Source organism: Apostichopus japonicus, chromosome 3 (assembly GCF_037975245.1).
Source record: "Apostichopus japonicus isolate 1M-3 chromosome 3, ASM3797524v1, whole genome shotgun sequence".
Classification (NCBI taxonomy): Eukaryota; Metazoa; Echinodermata; class Holothuroidea; order Aspidochirotida; family Stichopodidae; genus Apostichopus; species Apostichopus japonicus.
The window spans coordinates 29142933-29167200 of NC_092563.1; the positions used below are offsets into that span (position 1 = coordinate 29142933).

A 24268-nucleotide genomic window follows, 5' to 3' on the forward strand; every position below is an offset into this window, starting at 1 on the left:
CAGCCCCCCCCCCCCTGTTCACTCACTACCCTTCGTAGTTATTACGATTCCTTCCATGGCGTTGTTGGTGCCATACAAAATACACAATGAAGAAGAGACGACTTCCGAAACAGGGTTGCAGCATCTTTATTACAACAGATTGGAAATTTACTCATACAGTTTCAATTGTAAGGAGTTAAATAGAACAAATAATCGTTAGATTATCACTGGTACACACAGTGTACCTGGTACACACACTGTACCTGGTACACACACTGGTACACACAGTGTACAAACTTCGGAAATAGATCGGGACATGGACGGAATGGAATAAGTAAACAATTTTGACTTAAAGAAATATTGAGCATGTGTTAAAATATATGAATTCATAAATAAAGCACATTATGCAGACACCATATAGAAGTGCTTAATTAGACGTACCAAAACTATAGATGCATTAAATTAAAATGATTGGCATTTAAGCAACAGAAGACATAATTTGACACGATTTCAAAATACACATATAAAAACAAAATATGTAAAATCCAAGTATAATTGCTTATTAAATTTACCATTTCCTAAAAAAATCGTGATAAAAAAATTGTTCCACGAAAGCATTGTGTACGTATCCTTGTGTAGTTACCAAATCACTAAATTTTGTTGTTTTATGATCGGACAAATCTTTTCCTGTACACCAATAAACGGTTTACCCTACCGTATTGTTATAACTGAAAGAAGAGGGGGGACATATTTACCAGCCGGGGGGGGGGGGCAGCATGTACGAGTGCTTACCGAGGATCGGAGTTGGTTCACCCTATGATCCACTCCCACCCACACATGGCCTCCCTCCCACCAACGGACTACGCCGTCGCGGTACTTACGATCATGTATAGGCTACCATATGACGTATGCGATGAATGATGTTATGAAGTGTGTGCCTAATGCGTGCCTATCTAGTAACATACTTCCGTGTTTACTTCCAAAAATGGAGTGCAATGTCACAATAATCCTTCAGTTAGGTTATGGAACTTATGAACAATATTTACCAGGATATGTCATTAACGCATGGTTTATGAGAGGCTTAATACTGACATAAAAACAACTTTTTCTATAAATACAGCTGGGTATTCTCTTTCGTTGGATTACAGTTTAGATGTAGAAATGAACCCAGATTGTCCATCATGGCGTTCCAAAGAAGTCAACATGTTTATCACAAGTACCTTAGTATAGAGTGCTAATTAAACACACAGTGAAGTATATTTAAAAGTGTGCACATTGAAATGAGGTTTATCCTTTTGGACGACCCATATACATGACCTCAACACTTTATCAACACATAAATAGAATATTTGCTATTTCTGAACTTCTCATTGCAAGTCTATTTGCAAATGCTATGTATGTAAAGGCTCCTTTATGTTGGATAAATGCGGATTTTGTAAATATGTTTTCCTCATTTCCAATGTACTAGACAGTTGACCCTTGTTGTGATTAAGAAACCGGACTAGAAAGAGTTTATGGCAATTATCGGCTACTCCATGTTGTTGTAACACTACACGGTACATAAAGCCTCTCATCAGTAATGTTTACATTACACATTTTATATAATCCCAACACACTAACTGTAGTGCTTTAACATATTGGAGTGCACGTTGTCTTGGTAACACTGGATGGTATCACAGGAATATGTTATCATTGTAATTATACGGTTAAATTATCAAAATTACAAGCAGGAAGTGCATAAGAGAATAACTGTTTATCTCACTTTTTTATCTTTAAGTCCGTTCAAAGAAGTCTAATTGAATATATCTAGCTTCCTGGACGTTTCAAAGATAAAATCACTCGTATAACAAGACAAGATACGGGTGATTTGTGATAGTCTACGGCAAGTAACAATATGCCAGTTAGGTCAAACGTTATTAGTAAACACTAAACAGCTCCTTGGAAACTCCATATACACACGGTCTTTGCACTACTTCACACAAATAGGAGTAAATACATCCTTATTTCAGCAGAATAAACTTGTTCATTTCATATATTTCAATTAATAAGTAATTAGGATTATTCGTTCCGATTAATATGGTTCATATTTGGTATTGAAGGAGTTTTTAACTGCGTCCGACACAGCTTTGAACCGCAGCAACGTAGTAATTCATGCAGTGGCAATGTACGTATAGTGCAAAGTGTGTCCGAATTTCGAAATGACTTAATTCCGAGAGCCCTTTAATAGTTAATACCCCATTTGGAGCAAGGGGGACTCAGTTGGATCAGATGGGGAAGGATGGGGGGGGGGGAGGTGTGATGGTGACAGGGTTCCATTTACATTGGTAGTCGGAAAATAACGTTCAGCCGGTTTTTTTTACATTCAGTCTGTGAGGTATTGCACCATTCTTGCGGGCCCAAGACGACCTTCTAACAGAAAGTCCAAGCCTCTATACCAGGGTTGTCCAACCTACGGCCCGCGGGCCACAGTCCGGCCCGCCGCAGGGTTGCGTCCGGCCCGCCAGAGATGCTCTACGGTGCGAAATTTTAGTGAGCAGATTTATTGATAACAATTTGAAGCTATATAATCAATCATTCGAACCTTCTGGGTCCAAAAAACTGCATACAGGTCAGTTTGTGTGACACTCTCTTAGCGGGGGGGGGGGGCGGCTGAACTTTATTCATCTGTTTTATCAGGAAGGAAAATAAATCAGTGCGCTCCGCGCGCAGTGCTCACATTTTGTTGCCTTGGGCTTCGGGCAAAAAAAATCGAAAAATCGAGCGTAGGGTTCATGCGGCCCCCTCCTTCATCATAATCATTCCATGTGGCCCTCCTCTGCAAAAGGTTGGACAACCCTGCTCTATACCTACCTACCTCGAGAGAGCTTAGAAGTTGGTTCCCACCTTCGAATTCCTTTGCACGTGTCAGATGAGATTCCTAAACATCAGCATGATTGGCGGATGAAATACTTTAATCATGGAAGTCCCCTGGAGGATAATACTTCTATGCTAAGTTAAACTTGTGTGGAATTCTATAGTTAATTTTCTATAAATTATAAACAATGACGAAAAATATATCTGAATTGTTGAGCCACGGATAGTCAGTGACGTTCACAGGATTTCAAAGGTTGGGGAATGGGAGGGGGTTGGCACTTGGGTCTTTGAATGCAAGACCAGTGTGGGGGAGGCGGGGGTGTTCCCACTAGAAAAAAATTAAGTCAAATGGTTCATTCAGCTGAGGCATATTTTACCTGGCTGGATATTCGCCCGAACCATTGCCCGGACTGACGATCGCCATGCCTCCACTCCCGACCCCACCCCCCCCCCGCCCACCTTGCGTACGCCACTGCGGACTGTGACGCGTCTCACATATACCCGTGACTAAAATAATAGGGTTAGACTCACTTAAGAAGATATCTGTACCATTTCTGCGACTATCATTTCAAAGGCATCGTTTGTGTCTTTACGACTTGAATACAACAGCTGGCTTGCATATTGTTTTAACTTTTTCTGCATAATGGCTATTCTAAGCTTCGGTAATGTACTTAGGAACCATGTTGTATTTTGATCCCCTGACAACACTTCCTCTGGAGGAATGTTAATTGTGAACGAAGAGTAATCAACCTTATCGTCGAAAGGAAATTGAATTTTATGCTTCTTTTTCTTCTTCGGTAAAAATGTTACTGGTAAGCAGCCGGCTGCTATTGCATCATAAAAGTACTGTTGAATATGTGTATCTGCGGGTGCAAGCAAACAAAACACCGATCGTCTCATCCACTGATACGCTGACTGGGATGAACCAACTTGGTTTAAGTTATCGATAAATCGAACTGCAAAGGTATCTGTCTCGGTCGGTGTCTCTGACGACGACGAAATGTGAATATTAGTTATCTGTTCCCTCAAACTGGCTCGAACTCCTCTACCAGAAAAAGTATTGTCGTAAAAGAAAGCAAATATATTTCGCGGCAATTCACCGCTTGTTATGGGCTCGTGAGCTGGGTACGGGGCCACAATGATCTGGGAAGTTCCTCTGCCGGCGTATTTTCGAAGTTCGACATTGTTTTCCCTATCTGGACTTATAAAGATGATGTTGCTCGTATGTTCCTTGTCTCTCAGAAGAGGACATATTTTAGTCCAGTGATACCGTTCTGGTTTACCGAGTACCATAAAATGTGGTCTGGATGGTTTACCGTTTCGGAAGTATGGAAGCGTTTGGTCAACAAACTGCCACAGTTGACTATGTAAGTCGGCAACGGTCACATTAATCCCCGAACGACAGTTACATGCTAATGAAGCGTAGAACGGAATAAATAGAACATCCGCCTTCGTCGCATCACTCGTTAAATATTTGCTGCTCAATAATCTACGATGGAAGAGCACTTCTAGAGAAGTAACAACGCTCGTAACGTCGTCACCACTGTGCGTGGTTGAAGTGAAACGGTCTTCCGTTCTTTGATAACCGTTATCTGTGTTATTGATTGCGCAATGTAACAGGTCTGTGGTGAACATTGAAGGAACATCATAAATATATACAAGAAGGGAAGGTCTTGTCGCTGGGCTTTTGGCATTCTCCAGTCGTTGTGTTTCTGGTTTTGAACTTTCAACGGCATCCCGATGATGCTGGTGTTTAGTCCCTGTAAGAACCGTAGACTCGTCTATGTCAGCTTGTAACTGTTTCCTGCAAAAAACAAAACACACAAAAAAAGAAACCATAAGACACACCCGGTTTGTGCAATACGTTTGATCGTTAAAGGCAAGAAGAAAATCTACATGTAGTTTTTAAATGCGACAATGAAAACAAATGTTAAAAAGCTGGGGGGCACAAAAGCAGTTTTATGTTGGGCTTACCAGTTCATAATTCTGAAACTAGACGGGAAGGAGTAAACTCCTAATAGTTGCAGTTAAACTGAGAGACCGGTGATCAATTATGTGTGAACATTACATGAATTATTCACCAGAAAGCCAGCAGGCTTAGTGATTCCTTTCCTTGTAAGTTTAAATTGTATATGGGATCAACTGATTGATAGAGCAACTGAGGACAATGTGTCCTGACAGTCAAGTACCAGAAAATCATACCAGATAACTTGATCATCGCAAAGTTATTACCCTTCAAAATGTTGCTGACAGGTTACAGTCATATTTGAGAGTGGAAAACCCTCTCAAAGAGGAAAGGTCAAATCCTATGACAGTTAGTGACACAGAAATGCCATTCATCATAGAATTGAGTTTACAGGCGTTCAAGGTTTCCATACTTTGTTTGACCTCTGTTGACTTCAAATGACCTTCCATCAGCATCATATTTGGGTAAATATTTGGACAATATCTGTAACTAAATGCAGTTGTAATAACCAGCACTAAAACGGACAACTTTAATAGGTTAGGGTCAAGTGCTTGAGAGCAGTTCAAGATATTGTGCAGTATTTCTGGCTAAACTTAGTTACAAATGACATCTTAAACAACAGGATTAAGCCTGTATCAATCAGGCGCGTAGCGAGAAATTTGCCAAGGGAGGGGCGAACCTGTATATGCAAACTATTGGAGCCGTAGATTCGGTAAAGCGTATCGCCACCATGAGTTGGCATGAAGAGTACAAGAAAATTTTTGGCCGAAAATGCCTCCCAGATCGCTAGAAATGGCACTTCCCAGGCCTTGTAAGTTGCATCTAAGCATTTTCTATTTTTAAATTACTGGCGATATCATAAAAATATACGGTCGCCCCCCCCCCCCCCATCGCTACGCGCTTGGTATCAGTTAAGTATGGTGAGAGCACGGGTGTATTCCAAGGTTGTGAGAGCAATGGAATATTACACTGACATGGTGTAAACTTTAGGAATTATTAATTATGTTCTTAAAACTGCAAATCATTCAGACCAATTATGTGCTTTCCTGTACAACATGTCCTTGTACAAAATGTCATGCTGAAACTCTATGCTTAGTACCATGGCCACTCTCTAACTAAGAAGCAAGGTTTTCAGGGATTGAATTCTGCTAGCTTTAAACAACCATTGGCTTGAAGCAAATTAGAAGTCTCAACCTGAAAATAAACTTATACAGTGCTTTTAAGGTTTTAACCGCCCCCTCCCCCCCCCCCCCGCTGACCACTAAGAATTACTGGGTTCTTGTTCTCATTATAGGAAAGTCATATGCCAATATTACATCTGATGAAACTGCCTATCTTATGATAATTCCCAGAGTGTAACCTCTGCTGAACCCAAATGACCTGTACCCTCCACAAAAAAATAGAGTTCTTGAACTCATTATAGAGAAGCCATAGCCATATATACCAGCTACGCAGTTTTCATTTCCGTAAATATCGTTTTACATAGTGTTCAAGTTTTGACACCTGGTGACCTTAAATGAACTCTGACCTATATCAACTTGTGCGAAAACTATAAAATACACAAGGCTATCATACTATGCATATATGAGCTCCTTTTATGTTCTGGCTTTGGAGATATAACAATTTTTATATTCATATGTTAGCCTCTGCTGACCCAAAATGACCTTTGACCTCCACCACAAACAATAAGGTTCGCTGAACTAATTACAGGAAATCCACATGCCAAATATAAGAACTGCACAGGCGACCTTCCTTGAGATATCATGTTTACAAGATTTTCACACTTTTCCCCCTCTGTTGACCTCAATTGACCCTTCATATTCATATTCAACACTATATAGATCGTCCACTCACCAACGGCAAGTTGCACACTAAGTTTGAACTTCATGCAACTTCATCTTCTTCTTGAGATATTGTGTGAACAATGTTTTCACACTTTGACCCGTGCTGACCTCAAATGACCTTTGACCAATACCAACAGCAGTTCCTAACCAGTTCTACCTATGGGGAACCTTCATAACAAATATGAAATGTACCCCAGTTATCCTTCTGAAGTTAGAGCGTTTACGAGCAAGTGTCACACGCACACAATATACCGTACGCATAGATACCATATGCCATCACAATTGCATCGATTCCTTCGGCAAGGAATATATAAAGAATGCAGAAAATCCAGCCTATACTTCTTTAAACCTTGAAGATTTTGAATATTCTCAAAACTGAGGAACGAGTTGTAGAGTTTGGCGACGGCGGTGATTTGGTTCAGCGCCTAACACTCCAGCTATGACATCAAATTATCCTCATCTTTCGCTCGCAATTATCTACAGGAAATGTTCTTGTTTGTGAAGGATATATTCGAATTTAATGCGTCACTTTGTTCGTGTAAATGCATTTTCTTTTCATATGCCCTCTTTCGCTACTGCCCTCTCTCCACATGCTTCTTTTGATATGCTTATATTGCTAACCGTGTAAGGTAGTTGTGTGCACGTATTTGTACATAGTTATTTTAGTGACGTCACTTGATTCTTCAGACCGTATCACTGTAATTATTAGCAGTCTGGTACACCCAAAGAACTCAAAAGTGTTTCTATGGGTACACCTCAATCAATGAAGAACAATGGAACAATGACAAATGCAGTGTAACAGTGTTGTAGCCAAATATTTAAACCAATCGCGTCATTTCAGCATTTGTGTGCATTTATCAAGTAACGCAATATGTTATATGTTATAACAACATGGATGATAAGCCTAGACGTAACAGCTACACTAATCTAGCTAATTAATCGTAGTGAGGTGAATACAGTTAGTAAATCTTGAGTAATGTTGGTATAGCCTATCCTTCCAAACTACACTTCAAACGACCTGTATATTTACATGACAAGCGATGTAACAAACATATAAGGCCGGTATACTAACAATATATACCTCAAGATAAATTCACATTTTAGAATGATTTGGACAGTGGTTCTATGGGCTTACTATAGTAGTAAGCCTGCCTACTCCTTCAAAGACTAACACGAAATCCATGCAAATTTGAGCTGACGGTTAATCCGATAAGAAAAGGCCGCGATGGGGTACCGGGAATTTAAGAACGTCCACAAAGTACACGTATTTACAAACAACGATTTATACTAGGCAAGCAACAAAATATCAGTCCGACTTAACCTTGACATTCAACATCTTCTAAATTCATTTACGGCTCTCACGCCAGGGAGCTAGGCTTTGCATATAGGCTCAGATCTCCGCTCTAAGGAAGTCGAGAACAAAAATCAGCATGTATGATCCCTGAAGAACATGAATAGCTTATGCATATTTAATCCCTTTGAGCATTGGTCCAAAGAGATTACACTGTTCGAAATCCAACTTAGCAAAGTAAACGTTTTCGTTTGTAACATCTAAATATCTCTATATACGTAACGTAACACCATATAGCAAGGTATTCGCCAAAAATTGATTCACCACCCTGTTGGTAAAATGGCAGGAAGGTTCCGCACATATAATGCTGTGTTAATGTACCCGTTACATTGAAGTACTTCCTACTATTGTTAACATTGGAGCTAAGATTGTATAGTCGTTAGCAGGCTTATAGATATCGTAGTTCTTATTGCTTTTACGTATATGGATTCATTATGAGCCTAAAAGGGAAATGAATCTGTTGGGAATCACTATATATAGGAACAATATATCTGACGATTTGAAAGCTGTGCTTAAAACATTTTCACACGATACGTGAAACTGAAGAATTAACATATTGGTAGTCCATGTATATAGGCCAACATACCTTCCCACGTTCCGTGCCTGTACCACTCTATGAGCTCTGGCTTCGGGTCGTTCATCTCCACTAGTGTTGTAGGCCCGCAATATGAAGAAGGTAACCAGGGTAGTTATAATCACGATATGCCATTTCCTTCTTCTCAACCAACGATACATCATCTACCCATCAAGAAAGCCGATATATCGCCAAATCTGAATGGTAATAAAAATAAAAATAATATATAAATAGGATAATAGGATTAGGAAGAATTTCAACCATCTGTGTTTCATAAATCCTGATATATGAACGCACGGTATCGATATAGATAAGCCAACACAACGGACCGATGACTAAAATGAATTAACTAAACTTGGCATGATTACAGTCACATCAAGAATGAGTACAACACCAATCGAAATGGCGAGGTAAGTATTCACCATGTATTGCTGTACCGTTTAACCTTATGGGCTACCATATGGTTTTTGTACCGGTACTATTTCCAATATATACGTCGTGTCTCTCGATTGGGTTTCTAGCTATAAACAGCCACTTGAATAGACTCGAGTACTCCCTTCCTTCCACCCAACTCTGTAGTTATCCTGGACTACTTTTATTCATAGCAACTACTATATACTGGCAACTGGATGCATTAAGTTTGATAAAGTGACACTGCAGTGTCTCATACCGTGTACATGGACTCAGAGGTATCGGAGGCGGTTTCCTGATTCTCTTAGCGGAAAGACTTTGGCATTTAGATTGCATAAATATCCTCCTCATCTCTTAGGAAAACATTAATATTAACTCCGTTGTAAAGAAAATTGTGTTCTTCCCTGATTGCCGCAACTGCTGATGTTAAGAACTTCCAGGAAACTAAATATGATACATTGGGCAATCTATGCCGCACATAAATGACACTTAAAGGTGACCGAGACCGTGATAAACAGTGGAAGCATAATGAGTGCTACTGTAACCATGGTGTCATGGATAATTATGAGCAATGTCTGCAAAGATAGACTATATAATAATACATGGCGTATGACCACAACGTTTAAGTATTACCTATAGCGTAAATACTTCACCGGACCAACCATTGGCGTAACCATGACAACGCCTGATGGCATAGAGAAAACTGAACGCTGAAAGATCCGATTTGTTAGATGTGAAGGAACAGCAAATTATTATCATATATTTTCTTTGTGGGGCAGTAAAGAAATAAGAAGTTTGGAAAGGGTGATACGCAGCTTTCGATTTTCGAGAACTAACTTATCCCTGTACCCAGTAGTACCCAACCACCCAATTCCTGCATCTGAACTTTCATAAAAGGAAAGTCAGCTTTGACCTATAACTTACAAGTGCAAATACGCTTTCACGGTTCTGTTTGGAAAGCCATTGTGTGTCATAATCTCGACTACGTGTTCAGTAAGACCCATGCAATTTCCCATAAATGTCAGTGACGTCATTCACTGTAAAAACGCATATTACATATTGACATGCTTACACAATATATCGAGATCGTGTGTTACCATATATCATATATCATACCAACTTAACACCACATAAATACCCGGATGTTTGTTAAGATGATATGGTAAGAGTGTGGTAGAGAGTATATATGGTCCACTTACCTTACATTCGCGTCCTAATAAGAATATCATATAACAAAAATAATCAAATCCTTTCCAGTTTCACAAAAAAAAGCATTCGGTATACGACAGCCGATTAAGTTAAATCGTTACAGACTGCGCAATGGCTGTATACATATATACAAATTGAGCCTTTAGCTATAACTACACAGATATGACGCCGAGAATGACGATCCTTTATTGGTAACCTTGAATCTCAAAGAATGAATTCCTTACCATTGTTGCGATGTATATAGTATTTAACACTCCCCCATAAAGTTAAACGAGATCACAAATTGATTCTATTTATACCTCTGTTATTAATATGATTACTTTTGTTAGGTCGGCACTAGACCGTATCAATACAATGAATGTATACTGTTTTGCACATAGGAGTGGAGAATGAAACCTATATACAAGCAATGCATATTTATACTAGGGTTCCTTCAAACTAACTATGAAGGAACTCTAATTTATGCCACCGTACGTTTGGTTTTGTTGTTTTCTTGGACGTTTGTCTTACAGGTGTAGGGTTACGATCTTTGTGACGTCAGAGCAGGGAATTGTTAGGGTACAGCCATTCACTTGTCGAGATTTATTGGTGTTTAACTTAACTGTACTTGAAATATAACCCTGCTGCCATTATTTGTGTTGTTTTTTGGACTGCATGGTCTCGACAATAAAGCACGATTCAGTTTCACTCCATTTATTTTGATGTTGGTCACCGATACCGTTCGTTATTTTAACTCCTTCGGCTATGAAATTACGAAATTCTGACAGTATACTAGAGAAATGATGTATTATCGGGCAAAACAAATCAGTGAATATGCACACATCTTTCAGACAAAAAAACCTATCAGTTATATATAGCACTAACAGTATACCGTATGCGTGAATACATACTATACCAGTGATGTGAGAGACCAGCAAATGGACACACACAACATACATATTTTCCGTTGACATTTGTAATATTTTATCAGTTCTTACAGTTTGTTTGGTGACATGTTAAAAGTTTACATTAATGTTGGTATATGTAATAAACTTTACACAAAATAACTATTTTCAGTGCAGGTTATTATAATCATACCAATTCTATTTCAAAATGACCATATCAATTTCGGGGGATTAATTCCGGTGAAGTTGATGGGTTCCGCGTTAAAAGGTTTTTCAGCCCCTCCTACAAAGGTTAATTATGAAAGAGCCTTCTTCAACACATGGAGTCGTGGATTGATGGGAACGTGTTGTCTATAGAGGCGAGGCGAGGCGAGGCTATATAGTCTTGAAATGTGTGAATTTATAAAACAAACGAAAACACACAAAACTGCGGGGTGTTGTCACGACTACACGCCAAAAGGTGGGAACAAGTTCATGGGTGGGATAAATTTGACGTAACTGTAATTAAAATCTTTCAGGAATCATCTAGTCAAAATATCTTCAGTAAATCATCAATCCATATTGTTACTGCGGATGATTGAAAATAAAGATACCACAAACCAAGCTAGTCAGAGTTGACCTTGCCGTTTCGTAACTCTTTTATGTACTTAGTAATATCTATGTGTATAGGAATGCATGTATAGTTTGTCAGTGTGAACGTTAAGTGAAGTTCAGTAAAGAAATTAACTAGTTCCCTCTAGCAAGTTCATTACACGACTGAACAGCTGAATCAATGGGAAAGTGATTAGAACAAGGAAAACAACAATTATTTGATTTGATATAAGGAGGATCCCCTAAATATATTCATTTCTATCCGGTTTGATCATCGGTATCCACCTCAAATATGGAATTATACACTGATTACATTTGACAATCCTTGCATAACATTTTCAAAACTCTTCTACTCACTGCAGGGACAGGGACAAGGGTTGAGATAATAAATGCTTTACAATTTGAAAGAAAATGTCTTCCGACTGAAGGTTTCTCCCCCCCCCCCTCACCCCAAGGCTGCCGATGGAGGTCGGAGACCTAAAAATAAATCGGTTATGTTGCAAATGTGATCTGCATTAACCATCATCACCTACCGAATGCTAATAACGGAAAGTCCTTGGGCTAATTTAAAACCATCATATATGATTTTGTTATCCTATATATGATAAAAGGAAACAGGTTTCGTCCGTCAATTGATGATTAAGAAGCAATAAACAGAATATTGGCCATTAATACCTGGTAAAAGTTAGTAACTGTATTTGAAATTTAAAAAATTTGGTGGTTTAAAATATGTCGCCAACCGTGTTTTCGATTTCTGGGACAATCACTTCTGAATGATAATAATAAGAAGAAGAAGAAATACAGTCTGCGCTGCATAAAACTGACCCATATATTACAGTTTCTTTCTATTATCTGTACGTTTCCGTCATTTCTTGTCACTTATGAAATGACTATAAGAAGGAGTTCAATAGGGACTAATAATCTGTGACCACCAGTTTTCAAAATGGTGATAGTGTTTTCACAATTACAGCATGTCTGAAGCATTTGTTTGACGGTTTGAGTAATTATTTTCATGTTATGATGAGACTTTGCAAAATTCTCAGCCTGCAGTTGAAAAAAACCCCAACCTTTTAATGCGAATACCACTCACTGTGCGGTACTTACATTTCACGCTGCAAAGAATTTGTAGTGACAAAATGAGGAGTTTGGAAGCTTTATCTATAACAGAAACAGGATACCGATAATCATAGTTAAATTTCATATGGCTCATATAATGTTCGTTGTATTGTAAAGAACTTATCCTTCCCCCGAAACTATGGAAGCTTGTAAGGGCACTCAGCTGCTAATACAACTTAAACCAATCTAAACAAACATGTCACATTTCTAATAGTTTAGTTCTGCCCTTATCAAACCCCTCGCCTATATTCCCACATCGTTATACCGGTGTGACAGTGTGCAATACCCCCCTGGTTATTCTATCTGCATGGGGGATATTATATACTTGGTATAGACCTACTTTATAGTGTATAATCTCCCCCAGCATAATGTATGCTATAACGAAAAACCTAGTGGAATTATATCCTTGGATGCCACTACAATTTAGATTTGATTATAAAGTGACATGCACCTCTAGTGATTAGTTATACTTGAAAAGTTAAGCTTTGTGGTTCCTTAATAATTCAGTTTTCTTATATCAACGTTTTTAAAATACCAACAAACTCTTTAGGAAAATTCTTCTGGAACAAAATAGAGGCACAATATAGTTAACGATATAAAGCAGTTTTAGTAAAAAATAAGTTGTGTATATTGGGGAGATCCTATCATAGGGCAAGACCTGTACGCGGAGAAATTTACACTAAATTAGTACATGTCCGCATAAAGTATACTCGGTTGAAAGACGGGAGTGGGGAGGGGAGGGTTAGGGGTTGGAAGATGTAATCTATCTCACTGAATACAATATGTCCACAAATTGATTTCAAGTTTCGCAACAACTCCTCATACCCACTTTCTTGACCCGATTCCCAATTGCGACTATAATTAGTTCAAAAACCTCATCGATTCGTGGCCAGGTGATAAAATATGTCAAACTTCGAACAACTTCCTCTCTGTATGTGTAACAGTAAAATCGTGGCAATCAAAACGAGACAATCATGTCATATGATCAGCATCAAATCAAATTGAATTATTTCCCTTGAAAGATTGTCACTATAGGTCAAATATAGAAGTGAGGTCGGTTGCATAGGGTCGGCAATTTCTCATTCGAGGGACAGAAACATAAAATAGAACATCACTAAAATCAAGAAACCTATAGTACTTGCAAGAAATAGACCAATGTTTAAAACATCCAACATGATAATAAGTTGAAAACTATCTGAAAACAGGAACTATGGGTTGGACCCGCGAGCAGTAAGAATAATGTTACGAAACAGACACAAACACCATAGTGACAAACAGGACGAAACTTTGCATATTAAATAAACTTTGCATATTATTAGGTTAGACATTACAATATATGCTATTATATATCCGTCTCCTTTTGTTGATTCAGAAATAAAACTAATAAATAATAAAAATAAGTGACTATATTCCCTGTTTGGTTTCAGTTATCCCATTTAGATCCAACATCTCAAGCAAAACATCAAATACGCCGATATTGTTTTTCACATCTTATGAATGTTACGGGAGCCGCCGTGTTAATGAAATTGGAGAGTATTCTACTGTAGGCCTAGGACCGTTTATATCATATCAGGTGTCGCGCAGGCTGACTGTAAATATTTCGTAATATTCTTTAAGCTGTTTAATTTAATTTTTTTGTTTTGGCATTTCTTGATATTTCATTTGAATTGTGTCAACTATATATTGAAAAGTTTTCCATTTATTTTAATCGACGTGCCTGTATCCTTAATGACATGTACAGTACCAAAGCGGTTTAAATTGTTTGCAGAAAGTTAGCAGTTAACTGCACTGTTTACATACGTTATGTATAATAAAATGTCCTTGTTTGAATGTGTTTACAATTACCACTTTACAAAATTTCAAACCAGACAAGGGAATCTATAAAATAATAACACCAAAAAATTGTTAAGCAAGTTATTTTATAAAATCATATTTGCTATTTGATAAAATCATATTTGCTAAGGCCATTGATGTTGTGTACATAGGGAGAATGAATTAAACCTGAATAACACTATATAGAGGAAATGAACAAACTGATACAACCTCATTTCCGTAAGAAAGGTGAACTCTCGTGAACTCATCGACCTAGTGAGCAATGCTCACCATCATATACCTTCCGTTAGTTGAATTGTGCAGAAAAAAACAAAACATAAATAGCCAAAAAAAAAGTTGGCGTAGAATGTCGAAAGCATATTTCCCGAAAAGGTAGGGTTAACATAAACTTATACAATTCAAGGAGATCACTTCTTCAACAAACCACCCCACCCACCCCCACCCCTTTACATTCCCCTTCCCCACTCTTATTCTCATCTCTCAACCCGTACATTATTGCTTACCTCCAACACGATGTTCCAAATACCATGCACTTTTATATTGTAGACTGACAGTGGTTTATATACGTGACTTCAACTTAGGGAGACATTCCTCTGGTTTCACTATAACCACTGATGAGAAAACTTGCTGGTTTATGGGTAGACTTAGTATGGCTTGTAACGGAAGTGTAAAAATAACAGAGAGTATTGTTCTTATTGAAACCGTATATACGTGTCCTGTATTTAATGGCATTCCCATAAAGATAAAGCGTTATCCAGATCTGGTCAACAGAGATGTGTTTCCCGTGTCCCATATTATAGAATTGTCTATATATACTGATCGCGATGAAACATCGCTTTTGGATTGGTAGTTATAACGGATGCCGATAAGGGCTCTTGTCAACCACTGCCCACAACCCCCATCCCTTCAAACAAACAAAAACACAGAATTAATTTTCGGCCTGTAGTTAGGTTCTTATTCGAAACGTGTTAAGTCCCTTCTATCAAAACTATACTCAAAACAAATCAGATAGTGTGTGAGCTAGGCAAACTCCTAACCTCTCCATATACCTCCAACAGTTATCCCATTCCAGTGATCAACGAGCATAGTTCTAAAGAAATTAATCTTTCGAAAGCATATACTTATCAATGCAATGTATCGCAGTTCCATCACTCGTTCCACCCCACCCTCTCCCCTTTCGAACTACCGAACAACAGGCAATACGGTCAGTTGATTGAAGGGACTCTATAATTGTATAATCAAAATGAGCGTGACCTGTGACCTATGCAAAGGTTATCATTAACATACATTTAACCAATCCTCCCTTTGCAACGTGTCATTCCTTTTATTCCATTGTTACCTTACCTCACCCGTGATATCCCCTTCCCCAAGCATATCGTCTCCTCCCCTACTCCCACCCCCTTTCTTCTCAACCCTCCCTGGTTTCCTCCCCTAACTCCTCACATATATTTTCGTCCCTTCTTTACCTCACTTTATCATCCCCTACCAATACCCCTTTCCCCTTTCATTCAAATTTAATCAGGGCTCAATCTATACATCAAAAGTCTGAAGAATCCATTTACATCTGTATTTAATTCCGTCCAGTAAAGATTCTAGATTTGACCTCTCTCTCTCTTTCATTTTATTGAAGCTACGAGCATCTTAGGAATCTCCAGTAAAAACAGACTTTGACAAGTTTAATTTATATTTACAGTTGTTACTTGAGCGTGTTTTAACAATTTCAAATTTTATTCTTCATCCATATTGTGGTCTTGATATTGCTAGTGACTTTTACACTGTTACAGCAATCAGTAAGATACAGTATATCTCTATCGAGTTTGCAACAATGTCGTTTTCAATACTGTAATGTAGATATTATAGACTGAATATAATATACCTCAGGTGTAAAACCTTAAGGAAATGATAAGCATAAAACCTTAAAGGCAATGAAGGGTATAAAATCCTTAAGGAAATGATAAGTATAAAACCTTAAAGGAAATGATAAGTATAAAACCTTACAGGAAATGATAAGTATAACACCTGAAAGGAAACGATAAGTATAAAACCTTAAAGGAAATGTTAAGTTTTAAACCTTAAAGAAAATAATAAGCACAATACATTAAAGGAAATGATAAGTATAAAACCTTAAAGGAAATGACAATTTTAATACCTTAAAGGAAATGATAAAGTATGAAACCTTAAAGGAAATGATTATTATAAAACCTTAAGGAAATGATAAGTTTAAAATCTTAAAGGATATGATAAGTATGAAACCTTAAGGAAAGGATAAGCATAATACATTAAAGAAACTGATAAGTATAAAACCTTAAAGGAAATGTTAAGTTTTAATCCTTAAAGGAAATAATAAGTATAAAACCTTAAAGGAAATAATAAGTATAAAACCTTACAGGAAATGATAAGTATAAAACCTTAAATGATATGATAAGGTGCAAAGAGATGGTTGCAAGTAATATGGAATAAGATCAGAGACAGAAGGAGTCGTGGGTCTTATATGAAGGGTTGTAATATTACATAAATATAGGTTACCATTATATAAGTGTAAAAGAAGAGAATACGCATTAGTATTCAGAAAAATTCACCTCAAGGTAGATAAATTTAGACAGGCTTATACGTCATCAGAGGGACCTAAGTGCGACCTAACTTTATACCACTCTGAAAGTAGTTCGATTAAAAGGAAGTTGTTCTGTGGTAGTAACAAGAGGGATGTTAAAGTTCATTTGTTCTTCCTTTCCAGCAAATTTAGCAGGACAAATTGTCTGAGATCAATATCAGAAATTATATAATAAATTTCTCAAAGTATGCTATATGCATCACGACTTATTTTGCGGTTAATCTCATAACCTGACCGACTTAATTAAAACAATAGTTTGTTGTTTCAAATGAGATGACAGGTCAACTCTGCTGGTCAAAAAATTTGCTCTACTTTTAAAAAGAAATAATTCAAACTGCTTATATCAAACCTATTGACGGAGTGATGTATAATGGAAAATAGGAACAACACAAATGCGCTCGGGATATATACGCATGCGCGACTGTCTTATATTTTGACATCCAAGGGATATATGTAATGTAGAGAAATGTTTAGGATATTTACTATCAAAATTTGTTTTATAAACATTTTGAGTGTACATGTGTGTTTAGTTAGATAAATCCTCCAGTGTTGTCAGTACTAAAATCCCTTGCGAGTCATGAGTTTGACTTTTATACAGTTTCACTTCACACGCAAACCGTAAGGACGTTTGAAATAAAATATTCCAATTGAATTCTTACCTTCAGACTGGATTTAGCAGAGACAATCGTTACATTGTATATAGCTTACGTATCATAAGTAAGATGAAAATCCCTAGATTTTAGCACTACTTTTTGAAGTGTTTAAACATCCAATGAGTAATTTCCAGGAGCCTGTCCCTTTTTCAAGTTATTCCCAGACACTGAGCAGTTACTCACGCACCAGATACGGGAGTCAAAAAAATAAAAATAACGATGGCTGTAATAATATGAATGCTTGTAGAAGCAACCCAGATACATGCAGCTCCCTAATTGGCGAGTTATGTTTAATCCAATTCGGACAATTTCGTGAAATGCTTTGAGTTATTTTATTTTTAAACCTTTTAAGTTTCAATTGTGCCTTATTTCATATTACCTGGTGAATATTTGTTTCAAGTACCTTCAAAGTAAATTGTACTATGAGACTTGTATAACAACTTCAATGCACAAGGCATATATAATTGATCTTAATGATTTCAGACTTGTTCCCCCCCCCCCCCCCCTCCTCGAAAATCCTAGCGCTTTATATATCAGAGTTCGAAGAGATGTAATTATTTCCCAGTAAGATATCAGATTTAACTATAGAGAACCTTAATGAACAGGATCGGTAAAGTAAGTAAAGTACTTTTCTCGGGTCAAGGGCGTCCTGTCCTTTCCTTCGCGGGTGACTAACTGATGGTAATTATATGTCCGGTCAAGAGAGAACTCGACCGAATGAAATGTATTTGGAGTTTTTAATCAATTCTTGAAAAGTACAACGGACATTGATATTGGTTGTATGACATTCTATTACATGCAGATGGTGGACCTCACTGACTACTGGTAACTACTAGGCATCTGGCAACACTGTAGTTACGTTCCTGATATGTCTGTAACTTTAGGGATCTACTCATGTTAATTTGTAGGCTAATTATCCAATGTTCTACACGCACCTTGACAAACTCTCACTAGGCACGATGTATCCATAATATAGGTCCTATTCTATATTCACAGGGCTAAATTCTCTATATAAAACAGCGATAACTTCATCATATTCAGAACAGCTTAAAACTTCACCATCATATATGCAGGGAGTTGTTCCATAACAACTCCCTGATATATGCAGGTGAGTTGCGCAGTTCTCTTCGCCCATGGAGGTCTGTTTTTACCTCCATGCTTCGCCCGACCAGTGTATTGTTCTGTCTGTGAGTGGGTGAGACCATTGGCTAAATGTCTCTTTAAAGTTCCCTCCTCCGAACTAATTTGTCCTTTCTTGTTGCGAAGTATCGCTTTCTATTTAGACAAAGCTCGCCCCTGCAGTCTATAGTCATAATTATAGTCTATAGTCTTTAGTCAGACAACAACGACGTTTGTATATTCCATTGTCCACAGTCAAAACTAAACTCACGACGCGCGTACAGCAAGAATATTACCTCTCACCAGTGGTCCAAGGAGGACCTGCTATATATAAATATAGTCACCATTTACACTTCAATCAACTTGGCCTTTAATTATATGTAACTATATTTCCTCTTGTACCACGCGTATCATAGATATGAGACAAGGAAGCTTAAAACAAAAGACATAATAGTACAACAGATTCACTGGACATATGTAGCCATTTACAGTGATTCGTTGACAAATTTATACGCACGCACATAACATTTTTGTTTTAGTTCGAGTCGACAATATAAAATAATCCCAACATGAACGACATCGTGGTCAAAATGACTCCTTTGTCAGTCCATACCTCTTACTCCAGGACTGCGACCACGTGATCATGAGGATAATAGCAGTCGGATTCGGAAATATAACATTCGGATTGTTATGTTCATTTAAAAAAAAAGAAACTTGAGTATGGCACTAAAACAGAGTCGTATTAAACGTGTTAGAATGGCCTGGGTGCGTTTGTGCGTAACCGAGGTTGGCGAATTACGAATATACATACAGACATGTTGTCATGACGACAACATTATAAACATTATTATACTATACCATACAAGTAAGGCTCAGTGCTACAAATCTTGTAACGTCCAAAAAAAAACACAAACCACACGGAAAAAAAAGAAGTATGTTTCAAAGGCTGACAATACCAGAAATGCAATACAACAAATATATATTGTCAATTTATAGACATTCCACACCAATTTTACTGGAGTATACAGACATACCCATTTTTTTGGCCTATATATGTCAGTTTTAATCAATTTCAGTCGTTCGTCGTTATTGTGAGGGAAGAAATACCAGGGACACCCACATAAAGTTTATAGATATAGTTAGCATTGTTCTTTATTGAGTTGAGCAGGTATGCAAACTTTAATTGTTTCCTTCTCAAATAACGAAAACCTGACAAAACAGTTCAAATTGAATGGTGTCGTATAAAATTTACAGTAGATTTAGTATTGATACACTAAAATGTTAATACGACCGAACAGGTAACATATTAGAACCGAACATATAAAGAAATACAATCAGTGTATGAATTATGTATTATTCAATCATAATGATGTAGTGCTATATGTAAAATATTATAGGTCCAACAATTGCATTGACACATTGGTCCAACATTGGCGAATGATTGAGCATAACATGTCCTCTACGATTACCCTTTCTTGGTTATACTGGCGATAACTGGAAATCCCTCTCCACCTCCCTAAACACCCTCCTTCACCCAATCTCACCGCCGAAGTGAAACGCGACCCCAAGAAACCTCGAAATGTAAGTGACTCAAGGTAAAACATTAGCAAGGGTTGGTGGAATCGAAACTGAGTCATAGCTTGACTCTAAATCAAGAGGGAGGGGTGGGGGGGTCTCCCAGTAATTTTCACAAGCGCAGATTTTCACGCGGGTATATGGTGCCGTCACAGACAGCAATTTCAACACCTTTAACATTGGTCTGGGTTCTTCCCCCTCCCATTTTCACATTGGTTGGACTACCCTCCCCAACCCACTCCCTATCATATTATCAAACCCGTGGCACAGTTCCTGAAGAAAAGCCTGCACACAAAGCTACGAATTCCATACAAGACGTAGGATTGCAAAATTGTTAAGGAATCGTTTTGAGGGTGATGAGAATTTTGCAAACTTCATGGTAACTTTCACCAACTTAGCTGCTCTGAGACTAACGTGACAAAAGACAAACGTTGTGCAAACTGCTCTTCGAAAATCGATTCCTACATAATTATGAGGAGAACTTCGGCTGTTCCTTAGGATAGTCGGTCCCCCCCCCCCTCCTCTTAATTATTTATCAGTCGGACCTGCACAGTGTATACCAACCGCTAAGAGGACTACAAGCAGTGCTGTGCACATGGTGGACGATTGGAGTTAAAGGACTTAATAGGTAATAAAATTTAGAAAACGACTGGCCCTCGCATAATTATATAACTACTATTTGCTGTGTTTGCATCGTGTATGGCCATTGGTCGTGTTAGTTGATGGGCTTAATGCCTCATTTACCTTGGCATATTGACTTTATTCGATAAGCTCACACAATCAACTTTAAGGTCAATCACCGAGTTACAGTTTCGTCACAGATTTGAAGAGACAGGCCGATTTATTTAACAATGTATTATCAAATGAAGAGTGAAATCAAAGGCCTTGCATTGGCTATAGAATATCATATTTTTTTTATGTCAACTTCACCTTTCGTAGACAGGTGATTGACACCAGAGAGGTGAAACATATCAACGGATGTTATAGCTGTCGAATTGTCCGTTCAAATGAGGCGGAACAAAGTCGTGTAGATGACTATGTATACAACAACACAACACACAGATATTATTTGTAAAATTTATAAACCATACATAATCGCGTACATTATACAGACTAACAGGGTAGCTTAATGTGATTGGTGAAAGTATTATAAACGGAAGGCCTGACGGATTGTAAGCAGACTATTTATGAATGTAAGGATATACAGGGATGGGGTCTGGATGATGTATAGCCCACCCCTCTCCCACTCGTATATGTAACTCGTAGTTGAAAACTAAACCTATACACTACTTGACAGCTACATAAAGGAATGATATTGTCAATCGTCAAAACGCCGACTTGAAGCAAGTCCATATTTAGAGCATTGGCATTGCATGGTACCGGGTGTGATGTTGTAAATGATGAAATATATAGCGCCATATGTGGACCAGATGTAATTATAAATGTAATGAAATTTAACATGTCTCATGCGCTTAGAGCAATTATAAGGTTTCTTCCTCTTAATTAAATACGATACACGTGCAGAGTATATGGAATTGTCAGAATAGCCACGTGGTACATTTAAATGTAATAAAGCAATCTTCTTGCAGATTGCCTCCCCTTGCATGGTTGATCAGAACAGTCACTGCATGGTAGCATGTCCCTTGGGTGATAACCTAATGCGGTAACATTGCTAGGTAAGAGGAATTTGTCGGACGCACATTGGATTTGAGTGTTGAAGCCCGCTGCTTCCCAACCCACCTTACTTTTCCACCCGCCCCCCCCCCCCCTCCGCATTATCATGATGAGATGCAACTTAATCATACACACTGCTTTCGGCGAGACTAAATGCATATTTTAGTATTTGCTACATGATTATGAAGAACTTAACGGTGAGTCGCGCATTTGACTGTTGAATAACCGCCATGTATATTTATGAATGCTAATTTTAAATTTAATCGAAAACACAACTTTTGCCGCCAACTTGTGTGGAAAAACATTGGATTTGGCGGACGGGACTGGAAAACTCCAAACGCCATCTACGTACGCCCGGCTGCCTGCGCCCTCCCCGTCCCCGCCCATTATACATGTAGCCTATATAAATGAAGAATCCGATTGTGCACTCACATGTTTCGAAAATCACGATTGAAATTCTACAAACAACTCAGTGCGCAGTCGAAATAGCATCCCCGCTAGTTCGGAGTAAAAATAAACTTACAACATCAAAGCACAGAACTGATCTATATTTTACCAGGACGATAAGCTTGCTACCCTTGTAAAGGTAAAAGATGATTTGCATGATCCAAATACTCCTCCATTTGATGGTCAACAACTGTGGGTTGGTTAAAATCGCATTTGTCACGATACCCATCAACTATAAAACTAAATATCTCTTTAGTAGGCCTCTCTCAAATCACAATACGCGAACGAACTAAAGAATAAAATAATTTATTGTTTACGCCTTAAAACATTGACATCAAGTCAATTATCGCGCTTTTCGAAATATTCAGAGAGCAATTCACCCATCTGACGTTTTTATCACGGAATGGCTCATAAAATCTTAAATACTGACGGTTTCATGCCAGCACATATATAACAAGAAAATCCACAAACGGTTTCGATCTTATAGTGGAGGTTGGTCATTCTCAGTAACTCTGGTTATTAAAGCAATACAACTTAAAGACAAAAATAATTTAAGATGAATATGTTTAGCCGTATGATCGAATGCAGTACATGTGTGAGAATAAAACATAGATACAGGTCGGAAGAAATTAACCATTGAAAACAAAACAAAATGCGCCGGCCAGTTTAGGCAAACCCTTAAAAGTATTTCTCTTCAAATTAACTGCCCGGATGTTTACAAAATTATAAAATCCCGAAGGTATTCATTTCGACAGAAGAAAAAACAAAATGTAGAAAAGTATAAAAGGAAATGAGCTAATGGATTTTCCGGCTCTCGTAGACAAACATCATTTGAATTTTGAAGGTTTTTGCAAGACTATAGATGTACACTTTACCGCATAAACTATTTGTATCTTATAATCTTACCTCTTTATAGTTGAGCTGGATAAGGTATAGCGATGTTATAGAATAAGCAAACCGTATCGTGTTGATGACCTGCAGGCCTGCTTGGATAAAAACGAGGACTTTGACTTGTCCAACACGATGAACTGCCTTTACACTGAGAATCCAAAAGTATTTGTCGAATCCAAATAAAGTTGAATTAATGTTTGATGGATATGTATCGGATATCAAACAAACCTGCAGGCTTAGTGCAAACCAAAACCTGACCAGACCTCAGTCTGTATCTATACACTCGTTATTGTAGGTTTTACGTATAGAATACGTTAGGGTCACTCTCCGACCAAAACAGAAGTGATCAAGATTTTACTTGCTCTCAAGTTAGTTCAAGGATCATCGGTCTTACATTATCAGCCGTTAAAGGGAAAGATATATCAAACGTATATATTTACGGTCTATATCTGCTAATGCTAATATGCATGCTGTCTTATTCCTAATTTCTCGTATATCCAGTCGGTCGTTCGAAAAATCTGCCGTTGCACACAGGCTTAGTTTTGTACACGATCTGAGTTTTCGAAAAGTAGACTGGGAAAACCTTTACAATATCGTAAAAAGAAATATATTTTTTTTAAATTTTATCAACGAATATCGTCTGTCATATCGCCTGTTGAGAATCCAACGGTTGGGGGGCGTGCCCTT

The 24268-nt window shown here is 37.9% G+C and overlaps 1 protein-coding gene across 2 annotated transcripts; it reads right to left on the bottom strand.

Annotated features, from left to right (window-relative positions):
• Nucleotides 1–110: 110 nt before the first annotated feature.
• LOC139965801 (uncharacterized) lies at nt 111–24038 on the bottom strand. 2 transcript variants are annotated; one of them, XM_071968512.1, is made up of 3 exons: nt 23597–24038; nt 8580–8764; nt 111–4636 (listed from the first exon to the last, which is right to left on the bottom strand). In XM_071968512.1, exons 2-3 carry the CDS (start codon nt 8729–8731, stop codon nt 3364–3366), a joined length of 1425 nt encoding a protein of 474 aa, XP_071824613.1. In that variant the 5' UTR covers nt 8732–8764; nt 23597–24038; the 3' UTR covers nt 111–3363. The 2 variants fall into 2 exon arrangements, with proteins under 2 accessions (XP_071824613.1, XP_071824612.1); XM_071968511.1 differs by lacking the exon at nt 23597–24038 and adding an exon at nt 10178–10336.
• Nucleotides 24039–24268: the final 230 nt, after the last annotated feature.

What these genes read in the sequence shown, in the direction of transcription:
- LOC139965801 (XM_071968512.1), bottom strand. Translation starts at nt 8,731, where the DNA reads ATGATGTATCGTTGGTTGAGAAGAAGGAAATGGCATATCGTGATTATA. An exon ending in CAGGCACGGAACGTGGGAAG is followed by an intron (nt 4,637 to 8,579) that starts GTATGTTGGCCT and finishes TGTTTTTTGCAG; the next exon opens with GAAACAGTTACAAGCTGACA.